The 24,505-nt window shown below is 42.4% G+C and overlaps 2 protein-coding genes across 2 annotated transcripts in view; one reads left to right on the top strand and one right to left on the bottom strand.

Annotated features, from left to right (window-relative positions):
• The window catches only part of LOC310823896 (uncharacterized protein), a 427,663-nt gene that overhangs the window by 236,985 nt on the left and 166,173 nt on the right, over positions 1-24,505 (top strand). The window lies entirely within an intron of this gene.
• Positions 18,371-24,505, bottom strand: part of LOC310823893 (uncharacterized protein) — a 97,320-nt gene continuing 91,185 nt past the window's right edge. The window contains exon 14 of the mRNA XM_083696825.1: positions 18,371-18,966. Within this exon, the coding sequence (XP_083552951.1) occupies positions 18,413-18,966 (554 nt within the window). The 3' untranslated portion in view covers positions 18,371-18,412. The remainder of the gene's footprint in view (positions 18,967-24,505) is intronic.

The raw sequence follows: 24,505 nt of genomic DNA, 5'->3' as shown, positions 1-24,505 counted from the left end.
AACACATGAGAGCAGGTGAGCTGTCATGCTGACTACCTACCAGCAGGTGAGCTGTCATACTGACTACCTACCAGCAGGTGAGCTGTCATGCTGACTACCTACCAGCAGGTGAGCTGTCATGCTGACTATCTACCAGCAGGTGAGTCGAACAGAGAAAACCAGGAACATGTTGAGCTACCTTCCATAATTTTTTATCTTTCTTTTGATTCATGACATTCTGTAAGAAGAACCAATGAATACCCTGATATCCAGTGTTACCCTGTTGAATGTTCTTATTCTGAACTAATGCCTTTTTTCCAATTAAAAATATTTTAAAAAACAACAGTACCTCATCACGAGTGTGATTCTAAATCACCTCCACTACATTCACCCCCCTTTGAACTCCCACATGAAGGAGAGGTAAGGAGTGCACATTTCAGGATGATGGGTAGAGAATCTGAAGCACACAGAGTATCTCTGACCCTGACCCAGAAGACTCCATCAGCTTCAACTATGAAGTTTCTCTGAATGTACAAAAGGAAATGGTGAGGGGGTGGGGGGTTTCCTGTTGCCACAGAGCTGATGTCAGAGAATTGCAGGGCTGACTGTGTGGTATTCTCCTCATGTACACGACAACATTTACAATAAAGTATCAATCAATCAGACTTTACTTGTACAGCACACTTCATAAACACTTTAACACAATGTCCTTCACAGAGAGAATAAATAATTAAAAGGGAAAGGTGCTATAGAAACACAGGTGGATAAAAACAAATTAGATAAAGTATTTTAGTCATTAAAAGAGGGGCTGCAGGGATGTCATTGATTTTTCTCCTCCTCATTTTCAATAAATGCAGCTGAGAAGAAGACTTGAGTTTGGAAGTGTGGTTTGATGCCACAGCCAACGCCCAAAATGGGTCTCAGGGTGAATCAGGACATAACAATTCACTGCCAAGCATGCTCTGTTCTCAAGAAGTGCTCTGTTCTCTTTGTTTTGAACATGTTGGTGCTGGGATGTATGCATATGACTACTACCAAAGACACATAGACCACTTTAAACAGAAAAAGTAGGTTTTCTGTTCAGTTCCTCTTTCTAACCAGCAATGAACGGCACAGTTTGAGTTGACTGTAGAGACTAATGCAATGCAGTCAAATTAATAATTTAGGTCAAATGAATTAATTAATGTTAAGACAAAACATACCCAAAAACTAAATCCAACAAATGAAAAAATCAAGGCTTGAAAGGTATGTATCAAATCAGCAAAACAATCACAAAAGGTCCAAATAAAATTAGAAATGTACCAGTTTTTTGACATCCCGACATAAACAATAGGTACTAGTGCACACTTCAGGATGAAGGTAAAGAATCTGAATCCATCACACAGTATTGAGTATCTCTGCTCTGACCCTGACCCAGAAAACTCAACTATGATCAAACACAATCAGCTTAAATATCACAAAAAGTCCACCTAAAATTAGAACCGTACCTGTTTGATCTGCCTATCACTCCTCTCTGCAGCCCCCCATCGCTGTGAACACAATAAACTGGTCCTTATTGGTCTCTTCCAGCACACTGGCTGACAGAGGCTCAGGTCTCACTCTTCACAAGGTGCTTTAATGAACGTCTTGGTGTTCAACAAGTCTGGTCCTCTGATAACAGTCCTATGTCGCAACATTGTTCCTGTAACTCTCTTGCCTCATAGGGGAACTGAACTCTGTGGTCAGAGTCGTGTCACGTACACAGAGTGATGGAAAAACCCTGCTTCAATAGTAGTTCAGCTGATATCAAACATTCAAGCAGGACTCAGGTATTTAAAGGATGAAATAGGATACAGGTATTTAAAGACTTTATTTGATAAAGGATGAAACTTCAACCAAACTACAGAAGAACCATTTATTGGAGAGCAGGGAGGAGGACACACACACACACACACACACCCACCCACATACACATACACACACACACACACACACACACACACACCCCCCCCCCCACACACACACACACACACACACACACACACAGACACACACACACAGACACACACACACACACACCTCCCTCACTAGAATATAACTAATTTGCCTCAAATTTGAAACTGAATGATAATTTCATGGGTTGGACTCACTGTGCATCAAGGTCTCTACAAGGCTCAACAGAAACAGTTGTCTGCTTTCTACTCTGAGTCGGTGCGTACGCCATATCGACTCGGATCGATTGTTAGCAGTGTCGACAGTAGACAACCAGAGACACACTACTCTGCACACGTCACATCATGGTGAAGACATTCAATATTGGCCCTTGCAGATATCCTCTCTGACACACATCAATCAGGACCCCTACCAGGTGTAAGCAGGGACTCTGGGTCTCCATCCATCTTCCTCATGGTAGATGTTTCATGTCAAGTTGTTGATGGTCTCTTTCTATGATGACTGTTGTAGTGTAAAACTCCAGCCCCATCTGGATTGTTTGAATCCATAGCTATTCCACCATGGATTTCATGATCCCAAGTTGACATGTAATAAAAAATAAAAAACAAAAAACAATCAATCAAGTTTATTGATCCCTTGAAGTCTCATGCATAGCGAGCAGCGCTCATTATATGTGTTTCTTTGTCACTTTCTGTCACAGTAAAATAATTAAATCATTAACTTTTAATGATAAAAAGCTGTTTTTGGTCTTTCTGTTTTTATTTGGACAAGCATTCACTGTTTCAATATGTAAACTGACACAGATTATTCATTCTAGTGAGACCACATGTTGACAGGGCCTACACACACCTGTATAACTATTGACAGAGCCTACACACACCTGTATAACTATTGACAGGGCCTACACACACCTGTATAACTATTGACAGAGCCTACACACACCTGTATAACTATTGACAGGGCCTACACACACCTGTATAACTATTGACAGGGCCTACACACACCTGTATAACTATTGACAGGGCCTACACACACCTGTATAACTATTGCAAGATATACGGTATTGTATGGATTGTAAGTTAAATAAATATCTACTATTAATAGCTTCCATAGAGTATTTTATTTTCTAAATGAAATGAAATGATTTCTCCATCATAAGGCCCCACATGTTTCCATTAACATTGACACCAAAACCCTTGTGATGCATCTGATCCCCGAAATCACACTTTCACACCTGGATTGAACCACCAGATACATCAGACGTCATTTGCAGCTACGACAGGCCTTATGGGTAGTGAAGTCTAAACTACAACAGGCCTTATGGGTAGTGAAATCTAAACTACAACAGGCCTTATGGGTAGTGAAGTCTAAACTACAGCAGGCCTTATGGGTAGTGAAGTCTAAACTACAACAGGCCTTATGGGTAGTGAAGTGTAAACTAAGCATTTCAATCATGCTTTAGACCAGGAGACAGGACTATTTCAGCGACATTCTTTGTAATCAATGATATTGTCTGTGCCCTTGATAAAAAGCAGCATTGTGCTGCCTTGTTTAATGATCTATCAAAAGCTTTTGATCCGGTGGATCATTCACATAAGTCAGTGTGTCATTGCTGACAATGTACAAAATACACATAATACAAATAAGCAGTAGTGCAATGTCAAGACAATAAGTGACATAAGTACGAGACAAGTGAGACATGTTGGAGACACGTAAGACAATAGCAGTGTGATTGACGGTAGCTAGTTCATACAGTAGCAGTGTGATTGACTGTAGCTAGTTTATACAGTAGCAGTGTGATTGACTGTAGCTAGTTCATACAGTAGCAGTGTGATTGACTGTAGCTAGTTCATACAGTAGCAGTGTGATTGACTGTAGCTAGTTCATACAGTAGCATTGGGACTGTAGCTAATTCATACAGTAGCAGTGTGATTGACTGTAGCTAGTTCATACAGTAGCAGTGTGATTGACTGTAGCTAGTTCATACAGTAGCAGTGTGATTGACTGTATCTAGTTCATACAGTAGCAGTGTTATTGACTGTAGCTAGTTCATACAGTAGCAGTGTTATTGACTGTAGCTAGTTCATATAGTGTAGCATTGGGACTGTAGCTAGTTCATATAGTAGCAGTGTGATTGACTGTAACTAGTTCATACAGTAGCAGTGTGATTGACTGTTGTTAGTTCATACAGTAGTCATGTGATTGTAGCTAGTTCTAGCGATAGTCAGTCACACTGCTACTGTATGAAATAGCTACAGTCGCTAGTTAATATAGTGTATCATTGGGACTGTAGCTAGTTGATACAGTAGCAGTGTGGTTGACTGTAGCTAGTTCATACAGTAGCAGTGTGATTAACTGTAGCTAGTTTATATAGTGTAGCACTGGGACGGTAGCTAGTTCATACAGTAGCAGTGTGATTGACTGTAACTAGTTCATACAGTAGCATTGTGATTGACTGTAGCTAGTTCATATAGTAGCAGTGTGATTGACTGTAGCTAGTTCATACAGTAGCAGTGTGATTGACTGTAGCTAGTTCATACAGTAGTCATATCATTGTAGATAGTTCTAGCAACAGTCAGTCACACTGCTAATGTATGAGCTAGCTACTGTCGCTATTTCATATAGTGTATCATTGGGACTGTAGCTAGTTCATACAGTAGCAGTGTGATTGACTGTAGCTAGTTCATACAGTAGCATTGGGACTGTAGCTAGTTCATACAGTAGCAGTGTGATTGACTGTAGCTAGTTCATACAGTTGCAGTGTGATTGACTATAGCTAGTTCATACAGTAGAAGTGTGATTGACTGTAGCTAGTTCATACAGTAGCAGTGTGATTGACTGTAGCTAGTTCATACAGTAGTCAAATGATTGGAGATAGTTCTAACAACAGTCAGTCACACTGCAACTGTATGAACTAGCTACTGTCGCTAGTTAATATAGTGTATCATTGGGAGTGTAGCTAGTTCATACAGTAGCAGTGTGATTGACTATAGCTAGTTAATACAGTAGCAGTGTGATTGACTGTAGCTAGTTCATACAGTAGCAGTGTGATTGACTGTAGACAGTTCATACAGTAGCAGTGTGATTGACTGTAGATAGTTCATAGAGTAGCATTGGGAATGTAGCTAGTTCATACAGTAGCAGTGTGATTGACTGTAGCTATTTCATACAGTAGCAGTGTGATTGACTGTAGCTAGTTCATACAGTAACATTGGGACTGTAGCTAATTCATACAGTAGCAGTGTGATTGACTGTAGCTCGTTTATACAGTAGCAGTGTGATTGACTGTAGCTAGTTCACACAGTAGCAGTGTGATTGACTGTAGCTAGGTTATACAGTAGCATTGTGATTGACTGAAGCTAGTTTAGACAGTAGCAGTGTGATTGACTGTAGCTAGTTCATACAGTAGTCATGTAATTGTAGCTAGTTCTAGCGATAGTCAGTCACACTGCTACTGTATGAAATACCTACAGTCGCAAGTTAATATAGTGTATCATTGGGACTGTAGCTATTTGATACAGTAGCAATGTGGTTGACTGTAGCTAGTTCATACAGTAGCAGTGTGATTGACTGTAGCTAGTTCATATAGTGTAGCATTGGGACTGTAGCTATTTCATACAGTAGCAGTGTGATTGACTGTAGCTAGTTCATACAGTACCAGTGTGATTGACTGTAGCTAGTTCATACAGTAGCAGTGTGATTGACTGTAGCTAGTTCATACAGTAGTATTGTGATTGACTGTAGCTAGTCATACAGTAGCAGTGTTATTGACTGTAGCTAGTTCATACAGTACCAGTGTGATTGACTGTAGCTAGTTCATACAGTAGCAGTGTGATTGACTGTAGCTAGTTCATACAGTAGCATTGTGATTGACTGTAGCTAGTCATACAGTAGCATTGTGATTGACTGTAGCTAGTTCATACAGTAGCAGTGTGATTGACTGTAGCTAGTTCATATAGTGTAGCATTGGGACTGTAGCTATTTCATACAGTAGCAGTGTGATTGATTGTAGCTAGTTCATACAGTAGCAGTGTGATTGACTGTAGCTAGTTCATACAGTAGCATTGTGATTGACTGAAGCTAGTTTATACAGTAGCAGTGTGATTGACTCTAGCTAGTTCATACAGTATCATTCTGAATGACTGTAGCTAGTTCATACAGTAGCAGTGTGATTGACTGTAGCTAGTTCATACAGTAGCAGTGTGATTGACTGTAGCTAGTTCATACAGTAGCATTGTGATTGACTGTAGCTAGTCATACAGTAGCATTGTGATTGACTGTAGCTAGTTCATACAGTAGCAGTGTGATTGACTGTAGCTAGTTCATATAGTGTAGCATTGGGACTGTAGCTATTTCATACAGTAGCAGTGTGATTGATTGTAGCTAGTTCATACAGTAGCAGTGTGATTGACTGTAGCTAGTTCATACAGTAGCATTGTGATTGACTGAAGCTAGTTTATACAGTAGCAGTGTGATTGACTCTAGCTAGTTCATACAGTATCATTCTGAATGACTGTAGCTAGTTCATACAGTAGCAGTGTGATTGACTGTAGCTAGTTCATACAGTAGCATTGTGAATGACTGTAGCTAGTTCATACAGTAGCAGTGTGATGGACTGTAGCTAATTCATATAGTGTAGCATTGGGACTGTAGCTATTTCATACAGTAGCAGTGTGATTGATTGTAGCTAGTTCATACAGTAGCAGTGTGATTGACTGTAGGTAGTTCATACAGTAGCAGTGTGATTGACTGTAGCTAGTTCATACAGTAGCAGTGTGATTGACTGTAGACAGTTCATACAGTAGCAGTGTGATTGACTGTAGATAGTTCATACAGTAGCATTGGGAATGTAGCTAGTTCATACAGTAGCAGTGTGATTGACTGTAGCTATTTCATACAGTAGCAGTATGATTGACTGTAGCTAGTTCATACAGTAGCATTGGGACTGGATCTAATTCATACAGTAGCAGTGTGATTGACTGTAGCTAGTTTATACAGTAGCAGTGTGATTGACTGTAGCTAGTTCACACAGTAGCAGTGTGATTGACTGTAGCTAGTTCATATAGTGTAGCATTGGGACTGTAGCTATTTCATACAGTAGCAGTGTGATTGATTGTAGCTAGTTCATACAGTAGCAGTGTGATTGACTGAAGCTAGTTTATACAGTAGCAGTGTGATTGACTGTAGCTAGTTCATACAGTATCATTCTGAATGACTGTAGCTAGTTCAAACAGTAGCAGTGTGATTGACTGTAGCTAGTTCATACAGTAGCATTGTGAATGACTGTAGCTAGTTCATACAGTAGCAGTGTGATTGACTGAAGCTAGTTCATACAGTAGTCATGTAATTGTAGCTAGTTTCAGCGATAGTCAGTCACACTGCTACTGTATGAAATAGCTACAGTCGCTCGTTAATATAGTGTATCATTGGGACTATAGCTAGTTGATACAGTAGCAGAGTGGTTGACTGTAGCTAGTTCATACAGTAGCAGTGTGATTGACTGTAGCTAATTCATACAGTAGCAGTGTCATTAAATGTAGCTAGTTCATACAGTAGCATTGGGACTGTAGCTAATTCATACAGTAGCAGTGTGATTGACTGTAGCTAGTTCATATAGTGTAGCATTGGGACTGTAGCTATTTCATACAGTAGCAGTGTGATTGACTGTAGCTAGTTCATACATTAGCAGTGTGATTGACTGTAACTAGTTCATACAGTAGCATTGTGATTGACTGTAGCTAGTTCATACAGTAGCAGTGTGATTGACTGTAGCTAGTTCATACAGTAGCAGTGTGATGGACTGTAGCTAGTTCATACAGTAGCAGTGTGATTGACTGTAGCTAGTTCATACAGTAGTCATATCATTGTAGATAGTTCTAGCAACAGTCAGTCACACTGCTAATGTATGAGCTAGCTACTGTCGCTAGTTCATATAGTGTATCGTTGGGACTGTAGCTAGTTCATACAGGAGCAGTGTGATTGATTGTAGCTAGTTCATTCAGTAGCATTGGGACTGTAGCTAGTTCATACAGTAGCAGTGTGATTGACTGTAGCAAGTTCATACAGTAGCAGTGTGATTGACTGTAGCTAGTTTATACAGTAGCAGTGTGATTGACTGTAGCTAGTTCATGAAGTAGTCATGTGATTGTAGATAGTTCTAGCAACAGTCAGTCACACTGCTACTGTATGAACTAGCTACTGTCGCTAGTTCATATGGTGTATCATTGGGACTGTAGCTAGTTCATACAGTAGCATTGGGACTGTAGCTAGTTAATACAGTATCAGTGTGATTGACTGTATTAGTTCATACAGTAGCAGTGTGATTGACTGTAGCTAGCTCATACAGTAGCATTGTGATTGACTGTAGCTAGTTCATATAGTGTAGCATTGGGACTATAGCTAGTTCATACAGTAGAAGTGTGATTGACTGTAGCTAGTTCATACAGTAGCAGTGTGATTGACTGTAGCTAGTTCATACAGTAGTCAAATGATTGGAGATAGTTCTAACAACAGTCAGTCACACTGCAACTGTATGAACTAGCTACTGTCGCTAGTTAATATAGTGTATCATTGGGAGTGTAGCTAGTTCATACAGTAGCAGTGTGATTGACTATAGCTAGTTAATACAGTAGCAGTGTGATTGACTGTAGCTAGTTCATACAGTAGCAGTGTGATTGACTGTAGACAGTTCATACAGTAGCAGTGTGATTGACTGTAGATAGTTCATAGAGTAGCATTGGGAATGTAGCTAGTTCATACAGTAGCAGTGTGATTGACTGTAGCTATTTCATACAGTAGCAGTGTGATTGACTGTAGCTAGTTCATACAGTAACATTGGGACTGTAGCTAATTCATACAGTAGCAGTGTGATTGACTGTAGCTCGTTTATACAGTAGCAGTGTGATTGACTGTAGCTAGTTCACACAGTAGCAGTGTGATTGACTGTAGCTAGGTTATACAGTAGCATTGTGATTGACTGAAGCTAGTTTAGACAGTAGCAGTGTGATTGACTGTAGCTAGTTCATACAGTAGTCATGTAATTGTAGCTAGTTCTAGCGATAGTCAGTCACACTGCTACTGTATGAAATACCTACAGTCGCAAGTTAATATAGTGTATCATTGGGACTGTAGCTATTTGATACAGTAGCAATGTGGTTGACTGTAGCTAGTTCATACAGTAGCAGTGTGATTGACTGTAGCTAGTTCATATAGTGTAGCATTGGGACTGTAGCTATTTCATACAGTAGCAGTGTGATTGACTGTAGCTAGTTCATACAGTAGCAGTGTGATTGACTGTAGCTAGTTCATATAGTGTAGCATTGGGACTGTAGCTATTTCATACAGTAGCAGTGTGATTGATTGTAGCTAGTTCATACAGTAGCAGTGTGATTGACTGTAGCTAGTTCATACAGTAGCATTGTGATTGACTGAAGCTAGTTTATACAGTAGCAGTGTGATTGACTCTAGCTAGTTCATACAGTATCATTCTGAATGACTGTAGCTAGTTCATACAGTAGCAGTGTGATTGACTGTAGCTAGTTCATACAGTAGCAGTGTGATTGACTGTAGCTAGTTCATACAGTAGCATTGTGATTGACTGTAGCTAGTCATACAGTAGCATTGTGATTGACTGTAGCTAGTTCATACAGTAGCAGTGTGATTGACTGTAGCTAGTTCATATAGTGTAGCATTGGGACTGTAGCTATTTCATACAGTAGCAGTGTGATTGATTGTAGCTAGTTCATACAGTAGCAGTGTGATTGACTGTAGCTAGTTCATACAGTAGCATTGTGATTGACTGAAGCTAGTTTATACAGTAGCAGTGTGATTGACTCTAGCTAGTTCATACAGTATCATTCTGAATGACTGTAGCTAGTTCATACAGTAGCAGTGTGATTGACTGTAGCTAGTTCATACAGTAGCATTGTGAATGACTGTAGCTAGTTCATACAGTAGCAGTGTGATGGACTGTAGCTAATTCATATAGTGTAGCATTGGGACTGTAGCTATTTCATACAGTAGCAGTGTGATTGATTGTAGCTAGTTCATACAGTAGCAGTGTGATTGACTGTAGGTAGTTCATACAGTAGCAGTGTGATTGACTGTAGCTAGTTCATACAGTAGCAGTGTGATTGACTGTAGACAGTTCATACAGTAGCAGTGTGATTGACTGTAGATAGTTCATACAGTAGCATTGGGAATGTAGCTAGTTCATACAGTAGCAGTGTGATTGACTGTAGCTATTTCATACAGTAGCAGTATGATTGACTGTAGCTAGTTCATACAGTAGCATTGGGACTGGATCTAATTCATACAGTAGCAGTGTGATTGACTGTAGCTAGTTTATACAGTAGCAGTGTGATTGACTGTAGCTAGTTCACACAGTAGCAGTGTGATTGACTGTAGCTAGTTCATATAGTGTAGCATTGGGACTGTAGCTATTTCATACAGTAGCAGTGTGATTGATTGTAGCTAGTTCATACAGTAGCAGTGTGATTGACTGAAGCTAGTTTATACAGTAGCAGTGTGATTGACTGTAGCTAGTTCATACAGTATCATTCTGAATGACTGTAGCTAGTTCAAACAGTAGCAGTGTGATTGACTGTAGCTAGTTCATACAGTAGCATTGTGAATGACTGTAGCTAGTTCATACAGTAGCAGTGTGATTGACTGAAGCTAGTTCATACAGTAGTCATGTAATTGTAGCTAGTTTCAGCGATAGTCAGTCACACTGCTACTGTATGAAATAGCTACAGTCGCTCGTTAATATAGTGTATCATTGGGACTATAGCTAGTTGATACAGTAGCAGAGTGGTTGACTGTAGCTAGTTCATACAGTAGCAGTGTGATTGACTGTAGCTAATTCATACAGTAGCAGTGTCATTAAATGTAGCTAGTTCATACAGTAGCATTGGGACTGTAGCTAATTCATACAGTAGCAGTGTGATTGACTGTAGCTAGTTCATATAGTGTAGCATTGGGACTGTAGCTATTTCATACAGTAGCAGTGTGATTGACTGTAGCTAGTTCATACATTAGCAGTGTGATTGACTGTAACTAGTTCATACAGTAGCATTGTGATTGACTGTAGCTAGTTCATACAGTAGCAGTGTGATTGACTGTAGCTAGTTCATACAGTAGCAGTGTGATGGACTGTAGCTAGTTCATACAGTAGCAGTGTGATTGACTGTAGCTAGTTCATACAGTAGTCATATCATTGTAGATAGTTCTAGCAACAGTCAGTCACACTGCTAATGTATGAGCTAGCTACTGTCGCTAGTTCATATAGTGTATCGTTGGGACTGTAGCTAGTTCATACAGGAGCAGTGTGATTGATTGTAGCTAGTTCATTCAGTAGCATTGGGACTGTAGCTAGTTCATACAGTAGCAGTGTGATTGACTGTAGCAAGTTCATACAGTAGCAGTGTGATTGACTGTAGCTAGTTTATACAGTAGCAGTGTGATTGACTGTAGCTAGTTCATGAAGTAGTCATGTGATTGTAGATAGTTCTAGCAACAGTCAGTCACACTGCTACTGTATGAACTAGCTACTGTCGCTAGTTCATATGGTGTATCATTGGGACTGTAGCTAGTTCATACAGTAGCATTGGGACTGTAGCTAGTTAATACAGTATCAGTGTGATTGACTGTATTAGTTCATACAGTAGCAGTGTGATTGACTGTAGCTAGCTCATACAGTAGCATTGTGATTGACTGTAGCTAGTTCATATAGTGTAGCATTGGGACTATAGCTAGTTCATACAGTAGCAGTGTGATTGACTGTAGCTAGTTCTTACAGTAGCAATGTGATTGACTGTAGCTAGTTTATACAGTAGCAGTGTGATTGACTGTAGCTAGTTCATGAAGTAGTCATGTAATTGTAGCTAGTTCTAGCGATAGTCAGTCACACTGCTACTGTATGAAATAGCTACAGTCGCTAGTTAATATAGTGTATCATTGGGACTGTAGCTAGTTCATACAGTAGCATTGTGATTGACTGTAGCTAGTCATACAGTAGCATTGTGATTGACTGTAGATAGTTCATACAGTACCAGTGTGATTGACTGTCGCTAGTTCATATAGTGTATCATTGGTACTGTAGCTAGTTCATACAGTAGCAGTGTGATTGACTGTAGCTAGTTCATATAGTGTAGCATTGGGACTGTAGCTATTTCATACAGTAGCATAGTGATTGATTGTAGCTAGTTCATACAGTAGCAGTGTGATTGACTGTAGCTAGTTCATACAGTAGCATTGTGATTGACTGAAGCTAGTTTATACAGTAGCAGTGTGATTGACTGTAGCTAGTTCATACTGTATCATTCTGAATGACTGTAGCTAGTTCATACAGTAGCAGTGTGATTGACTGTAGCTAGTTCATACGGTAGCATTGTGAATGACTGTAGCTAGTTCATACAGTAGCAGTGTGATTGACTGTAGCTAGTTCATACAGTAGTCATGTAATTGTAGCGATTGTCAGTCACACTGCTACTGTATGAAATAACTACAGTCGCTCGTTAATATAGTGTATCATTGGGACTGTAGCTAGTTCATACAGGAGCAGTGTGATTGATTGTAGCTAGTTCATTCAGTAGCATTGGGACTGTAGCTAGTTCATACAGTAGCAGTGTGATTGACTGTAGCTAGTTCATACAGTAGCAGTGTGATTGACTGTAGCTAGTTTATACAGTAGCAGTGTGATTGTGTAGCTAGCTCATACAGTAGCATTGTGATTGACTGTAGCTAGTTCATATAGTGTAGCATTGGGACTATAGCTAGTTCATACAGTAGCAGTGTGATTGACTGTAGACAGTTCATACTGTAGCAGTGTGATTGACTGTAGCTAGTTCATACAGTAGCATTGGGAATGTAGCTAGTTCATACAGTAGCAGTGTGATTGACTGTAGCTATTTTATACAGTAGCAGTGTGATTGACTGTAGCTAGTTCATACAGTAGCATTGGGACTGTAGCTAATTCATACAGTAGCAGTGTGATTGACTGTAGCTAGTTTATACAGTAGCAGTGTGATTGACTGTAGCTAGTTCATACAGTAGTCATGTAATTGTAGCGATTGTCAGTCACACTGCTACTGTATGAAATAACTACAGTCGCTCGTTAATATAGTGTATCATTGGGACTGTAGCTAGTTCATACAGGAGCAGTGTGATTGATTGTAGCTAGTTCATTCAGTAGCATTGGGACTGTAGCTAGTTCATACAGTAGCAGTGTGATTGACTGTAGCTAGTTCATACAGTAGCAGTGTGATTGACTGTAGCTAGTTTATACAGTAGCAGTGTGATTGTGTAGCTAGCTCATACAGTAGCATTGTGATTGACTGTAGCTAGTTCATATAGTGTAGCATTGGGACTATAGCTAGTTCATACAGTAGCAGTGTGATTGACTGTAGACAGTTCATACTGTAGCAGTGTGATTGACTGTAGCTAGTTCATACAGTAGCATTGGGAATGTAGCTAGTTCATACAGTAGCAGTGTGATTGACTGTAGCTATTTTATACAGTAGCAGTGTGATTGACTGTAGCTAGTTCATACAGTAGCATTGGGACTGTAGCTAATTCATACAGTAGCAGTGTGATTGACTGTAGCTAGTTTATACAGTAGCAGTGTGATTGACTGTAGCTAGTTCACACAGTAGCAGTGTGATTGACTGTAGCTAGTTTATACAGTAGCATTGTGATTGACTGTAGCTAGTTCATACAGTAGCAGTGTGATTGACTGTAGCTAGTTCATACAGTAGCATTGTGAATGACTGTAGCTAGTTCATACAGTAGCAGTGTGATTGACTGTAGCTAGTTCATACAGTAGTCATGTAATTGTAGCTAGTTCTAGCGATAGTCAGTCACACTGCTACTGTATGAAATAGCTACAGTCGCTCGTTAATATAGTGTATCATTGGGACTGTAGCTAGTTCATACAGGAGCCGTGTGATTGATTGTAGCTAGTTCATTCAGTAGCATTGTGACTGTAGCTAGTTCATACAGTAGCAGTGTGATTGACTGTAGCTAGTTCATACAGTAGCAGTGTGATTGACTGTAGCTAGTTTATACAGTAGCAGTGTGATTGACTGTAGCTAGTTCATGAAGTAGTCATGTGATTGTAGATAGTTCTAGCAACAGTCAGTCACACTGCTACTGTATGAACTAGCTACTGTCGCTAGTTCATATGGTGTATCATTGGGACTGTAGCTAGTTCATACAGTAGCATTGGAACTGTAGCTAGTTAATACAGTAGCAGTGTGATTGACTGTATTAGTTCATACAGTAGCAGTGTGATTGACTGCAGCTAGCTCATACAGTAGCATTGTTATTGACTGTAGCTAGTTCATATAGTGTAGCATTGGGACTATAGCTAGTTCATACAGTAGCAGTGTGTTTGACTGTAGCTAGTTCTTACAGTAGCAGTGTGATTGACTGTAGCTAGTTTATACAGTAGCAGTGTGATTGACTGTAGCTAGTTCATGAAGTAGTCATGTAATTGTAGCTAGTTCTAGCGATAGTCAGTCACACTGCTACTGTATGAAATAGCTACAGTCGCTAGTTAATATAGTGTATCATTGGGACTGTAGCTAGTTCATACAGTAGCATTGTGATTGACTGTAGCTAGTCATACAGTAGCATTGTGATTGACTGTAGCTAGTTCATACAGTACCAGTGTGATTGACTGTCGCTAGTTCATATAGTGTATCATTGGTACTGTAGCTAGTTCATACAGTAGCAGTGTGATTGACTGTAGCTAGTTCATATAGTGTAGCATTGGGACTGTAGCTATTTCATACAGTAGCAGTGTGATTGATTGTAGCTAGTTCATACAGTAGCAGTGTGATTGACTGTAGCTAGTTCATACAGTAGCATTGTGATTGACTGTAGCTAGTTCTTACAGTAGCAGTGTGATTGACTTTAGCTAGTTCATACAGTAGCAGTGTGATTGACTGTAGCTAGTTTATACAGTAGCAGTGTGATTGTGTAGCTAGCTCATACAGTAGCATTGTGATTGACTGTAGCTAGTTCATATAGTGTAGCATTGGGACTATAGCTAGTTCATACAGTAGCAGTGTGATTGACTGTAGACAGTTCATACTGTAGCAGTGTGATTGACTGTAGCTAGTTCATACAGTAGCATTGGGAATGTAGCTAGTTCATACAGTAGCAGTGTGATTGACTGTAGCTATTTTATACAGTAGCAGTGTGATTGACTGTAGCTAGTTCATACAGTAGCATTGGGACTGTAGCTAATTCATACAGTAGCAGTGTGATTGACTGTAGCTAGTTTATACAGTAGCAGTGTGATTGACTGTAGCTAGTTCACACAGTAGCAGTGTGATTGACTGTAGCTAGTTTATACAGTAGCATTGTGATTGACTGTAGCTAGTTCATACAGTAGCAGTGTGATTGACTGTAGCTAGTTCATACAGTAGCATTGTGAATGACTGTAGCTAGTTCATACAGTAGCAGTGTGATTGACTGTAGCTAGTTCATACAGTAGTCATGTAATTGTAGCTAGTTCTAGCGATAGTCAGTCACACTGCTACTGTATGAAATAGCTACAGTCGCTCGTTAATATAGTGTATCATTGGGACTGTAGCTAGTTCATACAGGAGCCGTGTGATTGATTGTAGCTAGTTCATTCAGTAGCATTGTGACTGTAGCTAGTTCATACAGTAGCAGTGTGATTGACTGTAGCTAGTTCATACAGTAGCAGTGTGATTGACTGTAGCTAGTTTATACAGTAGCAGTGTGATTGACTGTAGCTAGTTCATGAAGTAGTCATGTGATTGTAGATAGTTCTAGCAACAGTCAGTCACACTGCTACTGTATGAACTAGCTACTGTCGCTAGTTCATATGGTGTATCATTGGGACTGTAGCTAGTTCATACAGTAGCATTGGAACTGTAGCTAGTTAATACAGTAGCAGTGTGATTGACTGTATTAGTTCATACAGTAGCAGTGTGATTGACTGCAGCTAGCTCATACAGTAGCATTGTTATTGACTGTAGCTAGTTCATATAGTGTAGCATTGGGACTATAGCTAGTTCATACAGTAGCAGTGTGTTTGACTGTAGCTAGTTCTTACAGTAGCAGTGTGATTGACTGTAGCTAGTTTATACAGTAGCAGTGTGATTGACTGTAGCTAGTTCATGAAGTAGTCATGTAATTGTAGCTAGTTCTAGCGATAGTCAGTCACACTGCTACTGTATGAAATAGCTACAGTCGCTAGTTAATATAGTGTATCATTGGGACTGTAGCTAGTTCATACAGTAGCATTGTGATTGACTGTAGCTAGTCATACAGTAGCATTGTGATTGACTGTAGCTAGTTCATACAGTACCAGTGTGATTGACTGTCGCTAGTTCATATAGTGTATCATTGGTACTGTAGCTAGTTCATACAGTAGCAGTGTGATTGACTGTAGCTAGTTCATATAGTGTAGCATTGGGACTGTAGCTATTTCATACAGTAGCAGTGTGATTGATTGTAGCTAGTTCATACAGTAGCAGTGTGATTGACTGTAGCTAGTTCATACAGTAGCATTGTGATTGACTGTAGCTAGTTCTTACAGTAGCAGTGTGATTGACTTTAGCTAGTTTATACAGTAGCAGTGTGATTGACTGTAGCTAGTTCATGAAGTAGTCATGTAATTGTAGCTAGTTCTAGCGATAGTCAGTCACACTGCTACTGTATGAAATAGCTACAGTCGCTAGTTAATATAGTGTATCATTGGGACTGTAGCTAGTTGATACAGTAGCAGAGTGGTTGACTGTAGCTAGTTCATACAGTAGCAGTGTGATTGACTGTAGCTAGTTCATACAGTAGCAGTGTCATTAAATGTAGCTAGTTCATACAGTAGCATTGGGACTGTAGCTAATTCATACAGTAGCAGTGTGATTGACTGTAACTAGTTCATACAGTAGCATTGTGATTGACTGTAGCTAGTTCATACAGTAGCAGTGCGATTTACTGTAGCTAGTTCATACAGTAGCAGTGTGATTGACTGTAGCTAGTTCATACAGTAGTCATATCATTGTAGATAGTTCTAGCAACAGTCAGTCACACTGCTAATGTATGAGCTAGCTACTGTCGCTAGTTCATATAGTGTATCATTGGGACTGTAGCTAGTTCATACAGTAGCAGTGTGATTGATTGTAGCTAGTTCATACAGTAGCATTGGGACTGTAGCTAGTTAATACAGTAGCAGTGTGATTGACTGTAGCTAGCTCAAACAGTAGCATTGTGATTGACTGTAGCTAGTTCATATAGTGTAGCATTGGGACTATAGCTAGTTCATACAGTACCAGTGTGATAGACTGTAGCTAATTAATGTAGTGTATCATTGGTACTGTAGCTAGTTCATACAGTAGCAGTGTGATTGACTGTAGCTAGTTCATATAGTGTAGCATTGGGACTGTAGCTATTTCATACAGTAGCAGTGTGATTGACTGTAGCTAGTTCATACAGTACCAGTGTGATTGACTGTAGCTAGTTCATACAGTAGCAGTGTGATTGACTGTAGCTAGTTCATACAGTAGCAGTGTGATTGACTGTAGCTAGTTCAAACAGTAGCAGTGTGATTGACTGTAGCTAGTGTGGTGGAATTTCAAGTTAAAAATACTTGAATATAAAAAATGCCAAAGACTAGAATTCATGGTTTATTCAGACACTTTTATTCACAAGTTATAAAAGTAAACACGTTTGCAAAGTGGTTTTTCGTTGTCCTTTCAGACCGCCATTTATAGTTTCAAATCTAGGTTACTTCCCTCATATACAAATCACTTATACCACCAATATCATTCTTCTCCTACATCGCGTCGCGGCCTGGTTTCCCCTCCTATTATAATTATAAACATCTCCACTACTCTCCCTTCACAAATCAATCACTGGCCATCCTGCTCTTAATTCTCTCTCTGCCTTTCCTTTGTGGAATTAGGAATCTTTATTTTCTATGGAAATTGACCATACTATCTTACACACAGCAACGTAATCCAGCATCACAACTCAAACACCCAATCTAACCAACTCTTATATACATACAGACACTCTCTCCTGTGTTATTCTCAGAGTTCATCATCAGTCTGATTTGATCATCTAATCATTCATCTGGATTGTCAGATGCATTTCCATCAAAAAAACTAAAAAACATGTAAGCTTCTATTTTTTGTCACTCTATTGCAGTCTATTTTACTATCAGATGCATTTTATTTAATATATATGTGACATGTGACATAATATATATGTGACATTTAATATATATGTGACATAATATATATAGTGTGTAGGATTGTTGTGTGTAGTTATATTATGTTTTACTATATATATATATATATATATATAGTAAAACATAATATAACTACACACAACAATCCTACACACTACACACTACACCCTACACACTAGGAGAGGGAACATCTGTACATCCAACATCTCATTGAAAACACACCACTATCCAACTGCATCATGTTATGATCCGTCATCTTTGAGCCTTTGGTGTTCAGTGTGATCTCCCTGAGACTAGTTTACACAGGGTCACTGAACAGCCCTCGCCCCAAAACCCAAACCCTGGGTAGAGGGGCTCAGTGAATGTGGAGTGGAATGTGTGCAGGAGGGTCCGTGTGTCAGAGGAGACGCTGTAGAAGGACAGAGTGCCGGCCGGCCAGTCCAGATACACTCCTACTCTGTGGGAGCCAGAGGAGGGGACAGGTATGACAGTGTTCTTCTTATTGTGCCAGGCGGAGTAACTGTCATCAGAGCAGATCAGACTCCAGGACTTGTCATTGAATCTCAACCCACAGTCATCACCCAATCCTTTCCTGCTGATTCCTTTATATGTCACTCCTATATCAGCCCCTCCCCCACTCCTCTCTACCTCCCAGTAACGGCGCCCAGTCAGACCCTCTCTACACAGCACCTGGTACCAGCGCTCAAATCTCTCTGGGTGATCAGGATACGGCTGCTTCTCTCTCCCCCGTGTCACCTTTCTGTTCTCCTCAGACAGAGAGAGGCGTCTGTGTGCTGTGTTTGGGTCCAGTGTGAGCTCACAGGCATCTGGGGGAAGAGCAGAGGGAGGGAGGGAGGGAGGGAGAGAGAGAGAGAGAGAGAGAGGGAGAGGGGGACGGAGGAAGAGAGAGAGAGGAGAGGGGAGAGAGAGAGAGAGAGAGAGAGGGGGAGAGAGAGAGAGAAAGAGAGGAGAGAGAGAAAAAGAGGAGAGAGAGAGAGAAAGAGGAGGAAGAGAGAGGGGGACAGAGGAAGAGAAAGAGAGAAAGGGATGGAGGGAGAGAGAGAGAAGAGAGAGAGGAAGAGAGAGAGGGAGAATAAGAGAGAGAGGAGGAAGAGAGAGGGGGACGGAGGAAGAGAAAGAGAGAGAGAGAGAGAGAGAGAGAGGGGAGAGAGGAGAGGGGGGAGAGAGTGGGACAGAGGAAGAGAGAGAGGGACGGAGGAAGAGAGAGAGAGAGGAGAGAGAGAGAGAGGGGAGAGAGGAGAGGGGGGAGAGAGTGGGACAGAGGAAGAGAGAGAGAGAGAGGGAGAGAGAGAGGGGAGATAGAGAGAAGGAACAGAGAGGGGGATGGAGGAAGAGAAAGAGAGAGGGATGTAGGGAGGGAGAGAGAGAGAGAGAGAGGGAGAGAGAGAGAGAGAGAGAGGAGGAAGATAGAGAGAGACGGAGGAAGAGAAAGAGAGAGAGGGAGGGAAGGAGAGAGAGAGAGAGGAGAGAGAGAGAGAGAGAGGGGACGGAGGAAGAGAAAGAGAGAGAGGGTTGGAGGGAGAGAGAGAGGGATGGAGGGAGAGAGAGAGAGGAGAAAGAAAGAGAGAGGGAGAGAGAGAGAGAGAAAGGAGGAAGAGAGAGGGGGACGGAGGAAGATAAAAAGAGAGAGGGATGGAGGGAGAGAGAGAGAGAGGGGGAGAGAGAGGGAGGGTGGGAGAGTCAGATATGTAGGCTGTCTTTGATGAGTCTCTCCCTCTCCTAGAGATCTCTCGTTGTGTCTCAGAGTTTGTGGAGAGGATCAATGGAGGGAGGGAGGGAGGGAGGGATAAAGGGAGGGAGAGGAGGGAGGAACAGAGAGAGGGAGGGAGGGAGAGATAAAGAGAGAGAGAAACTGTCAGCTACTTCAGGAGAAACACACTCACATTGGAAGAACTGGTCCTGGGCTCTGGTCTTGGGCTCTGGTGGCAGGAAAACATCCACTCCATTCACTACAGACGGGAGGGAGGGAGGGAGAGAGAGAGGGAGGGAGAGAGGAAGAAAAAGGAAGGGAGGAGAGGGAGGGAGGGGGAGACAGAGAGAGAGGGGAGGTAGGGGTAGAGGGAGGGAGAAAGGGATGAGAGGGACGGAGGAGGAGATAGGGAGAGGGAGGGAGGGAAAGAGGGAGAGAGAAAAAGAGGGAGGGAGAGGAGGGAGGGAGGGAGGGATAGAGAGAGGAGGGAGGGAGGGAGAGAGAGAGAGGGAGGGAGGGAGAGGAGGGAGGGAGGGAGATGGAGGGAGGGAGGGAGAAAGAGGGAGGGATAGAGGGAGGGATAGAGGGAGGATGGAGAGAGGGAGAGAGGAAGAAAGGAGGGAGGCAGAGAGGGAGGGATATAGGGAGGGGGGGAGAGAGGGAGAAAGAGGGAGGGAGATGATAGAGGGAGAGAGGGAGGGAGGGAGAGAGGGAGGGGGGGATAGAGGGGGGAAGGAGGGAGGGAGGGATAGAGGGAGGAAGAGTTAAGGAGAGGATAGAGGGTGAGAGGGATGAAGGAGGGAGGGAGAGAGGGAGATAGAGGAGAGAGGGAGGGAGCGAGAGAGGGAGAGGAGGAATCGAGGGAGGGAGAGTAGGAGAGAGAGGGAGGGAGGGAGAGAGAAGAGGGAGGGAGGGAGGGTGGAAGGGAGAGAGGGACAGAGAAAGTGGGAGGGAGAGGATAGAGGGAGAGAGGGAGGGATGGAGAGGAGAGAGGGAGGGATAAAGGGAGGAAGGATGGAGGGAGAGAGAGGAGGGAGGGAGGAAGAGAGGGAGAGGAGGGATAGAGGGAGGGATAGAGGGAAAGAAGGAGGGAGAGAGAGAGGGAGGGAGAGAGGGATTGATAGAGGGAGGAAGGAGGGAGGGAGAGAGGCAGAGAGGGAGGGACAGGTGGGAGAGAGGGAGGGAGAGAGGGGGTGAGGGAGGGAGGGAGAGGATTGAGGGAGAAAGGGAGAGAGAGGAGGGAGGGAGGAAGAGAGGGATAGAGGGAGGGATAGTGCGAAGGATAGAGGGAGGAAGAAGGGAGGGAGGGAGAGGTGGGAGGGAGGGAGAGATAGAGGGATTGATAGAGGGAGGGATGGATGGTGAGAGGGAGAGAGAGGAAGGAGGGAGAGAGGTAGAGAGAAAGAGGGAGGGAGAGGATAGAGGGAGGGATAGAGGTAGGGAGAGAGGTAGGGAGAGAGGGAAGGATAGAGGGAGGGAGGGATGGAGGGAGAAAGAGGAGGGAGGGAGGCAAAGAGGGAGGGAAAGAGGGAGTGGAGGGAAGGAGGGAGGGATAGAGGGAGGGAGAGAGAAAGGGAGAGAGGTGGGGGAAGGAGGGAGGGAGAGGATGGAGGGAGGGAGAGAGGTAGGTAGAGTAGCAGAGAGAGGTAGGAAGGGAGAGAGAGGCACGGAGGGAGAGCAAGAGGAGGGAGGGAGGGAGGAAAGGGAGGGAAAGAGAGAGAAAGTGGGAAGGAGGGAGAGAGTGAGGTAGGGAGGGAGAGAGGGAGGGAGGGAGAAAGGGAGAGAGGGTGGGAGGTAGAGGGAGAGGGGGGTAGGGAGGGAGAGAGAGAAAAAGACAGAGAAAGAGGGAAAGAGAGAGAGCGAGATTGGATGGGGAGAAGAGGTAGGGAGGGAGAGAGGGAGGGAGAGAGGGAGGGAGGGAGGGAGAGAGAGAGAGAGACATGTATCAGTCAAGGGTTGTAAACATGGACAGGTCCCACATTGTTCTGATGGGGGGAAAAGAGAAGGCCTCACTTTGCAGGTTAACCCTTTGGGGACCAGGGGTATTTTCTCCATTTTTACATACATTTCTTCTTTCTCAATTTGAAGGCACTTCCATACAAAATAATAGCCAAGTGTTTCATATCAATATTTTCAGGACAAACTCAGCTTTCTTGACTGTGATAGATGTTTACCCCAACAGCACTGTGTGAAGAGGTAAGTAGGCCTAAACCTGAACATTTCGAATCTGTTTTTCAGAAATGTTTCAAATCCCATGTGAAAACATATCTTTACCCATGTGGATGAATTGTTTTGGTGGTTGAAATTCATTCATGAAGTCCTGAGCTACACAGAAATGGTATACAATATGAATAAAATACTAGACAAAATATAAAAAAGGACTTCTAATGGATCCTTGTAAACACATCTTCTCTGCTTTCTGTCTCTGTCACTGAAATGTTTGTCAATACCGACAATGCCGACAACACGTGTAGCAAAGAAGATGGACGTGTGAATCGACCAATCACCGACGGTAAAAGGCAGTGTCTAACGACTCAAGCTAGTCTGCTACCAAATTCACCAATTACGCAAGGAGGGCGTGTACCAAGCTGTTCCGAGGCTCATAGCTCCATCTGTGAGTGAGAGGGCATGTCACAGGAATCGAAAGCTGAGAGTCTACTGATTCAGGGGATATTTAAACCATGTTTCTACGCCGGATTATCACAGAGATATTGATCAAAACATTTTGGAAACCCCTGAAAACGCAGCCGCGCGTTTGAGGTCCCGAAAGGGTTAAATCAGTAGGGTTAGGGTTATGGGTTGGGGTTAGGCTTAGGGGTTAGGGTCTCTTGTTGGTTAGGGGTTAGGGTTAAGGGTTAGGGTTAGGGGTTTGGGGTTAGGGTCTGTTGTCGGGTGGATGTTTTCATTGATGGTTTAGTATTTGGGTTAGGGTTAGGCTTAGGCGTTTAGGGTCTGTTGGTTGGATGTTTTCATTGATGGTTTAGTATTTGGGTTGGGTTAGGGGTTAGGGTTAGGGGTTAGGGGTTAGGGTTAGGGTTTAGGGTCTGTTGTTAGTTGGATGTTTTCATTGATGGTTTAGTATTTGATAGAATAGAATCTGAATTGTATGTGACTTTAAATGTCCGACTGATGGGGAAACGGAAAGTCATAAAAAGAGGCTTTGCCAAGAGGAGGGGAGACAATAGGATTTGCGCCACCTGGGGGAGTCCAACTGTTTGAGTGACCTGGGTCTGAGAGGACCATTTAGTCTAAAAGCCCACAAAATGAAATCTAACGTGTTGCAGAGAACCGGTGGATCGACCTTGTTTACAAGAACATTGGCTGAGAATACCCACACTGTGTCCTCTCGTCGCGGCCTGCGCACCCTCTCACTCACCACTCTTTCTTCCTCTGTCTTAACCGCCCTACCCTCTGTTGAATCTTTCTCTCTTCTATCCACTGATGCAGCTTCCTCCACCCTCCTGTCCTCTCTTTCCTCATCCGTCGACTCTCTCTGTCTACAGATCTCAAGGCCTGCAACATCCTCTCCACGCGCTACCTGGCTGTCTGAAACCCTTCAAGCTTGTAGAATAGGGCTCCGGGCAGCTGAGAGGAAATGGAGAAAATCTGGCCTTCCTGATGATCTAGACCCCTATCTCTCTCTCCTCCTCAACTACACCTCATCTTCATCAGCTTCTAAAGCCTTATACTACCATTCCAAAATGTAATCCTCTGTCTCTGACCCAAGGAAACTGTTCTCCACATTTTCCTCACTCCTCAACCCTCCTCCTCCCGCTCCTCCCTCCTCTCTGTCTGCCGATGACTTTGTCACCTATTTTGAAAAGAAGGTTGATGACATTAGCAGCTCCTTCCCTCTACCTCTCACCAACAATGCTACCTCTCCTCCCAAACCCACTGTGCAACACCCAGTCTCTGGTTTATCAGATTTCCCCCCCTCTCCCCTGAGGATGTTCTAAAGCTGGTCACATCCAAGCGGCAACCCCAACCCAAAGACCTCTTCACCCCTGCTACCCCACTGTACCAGTTCTCACTTGCTAATGAAATGAATTAAAAATTAATAAAAATAGCCTACTGGCATTACGACTGCCAATGGCCCCTGTTGTGAGCATTGATTACTTTGTCTAATGATGACTGTTGGAAAGATGATTCACTTACTTAAACAAATGTATTGTTGTAAGTCGCTTTGGATAAAGGCGTCTGCTAAATGCCATAAATGTCAAATGTAAATGTAAAAATGTTGGCGTTAGGACGACAGAGATCGGGTGAGATTACGTTAATAAATAAAGATTCCTAATTCCAAAAAAGGAAAGATTGAGGTAGAAAGGATAAGACCTGCAGATGGCCAGAGGTGGATTTGTGAGGGGAGTAAAGAGAAGAGGTTCTTAGAGGTTAAATGGGGGGTTAGGGTTAGGGTTAGGGTTAGGGTTACAGTTAGGGTTAGGGTTGGTTGCTTTTATGACATGTGAAGAAAAGGCTTTGGATAAACCATCAGCTCTAGTCTTTGGCATTTTTATTTCAAAGTATTTTAACTTTGAATTTAAACTGCCATTAGTTTGTTTTTTAAGGCTGGTGAAGGGTCCTTCTTGTTGGGATTAGAAATTCGCGAGGATTATTTGGTTTGGAGTCGCGTCACGGACGGATCAGTTTTCTATTGG

This window comes from Argentina silus (genome assembly GCF_951799395.1).
Source record: "Argentina silus genome assembly, chromosome: Y".
In the NCBI taxonomy this organism is placed as follows: Eukaryota; Metazoa; Chordata; class Actinopteri; order Argentiniformes; family Argentinidae; genus Argentina; species Argentina silus.
The sequence above is the reverse complement of the archived record's forward strand: the minus strand, read 5'-3'. Positions and strand labels throughout refer to the sequence as shown.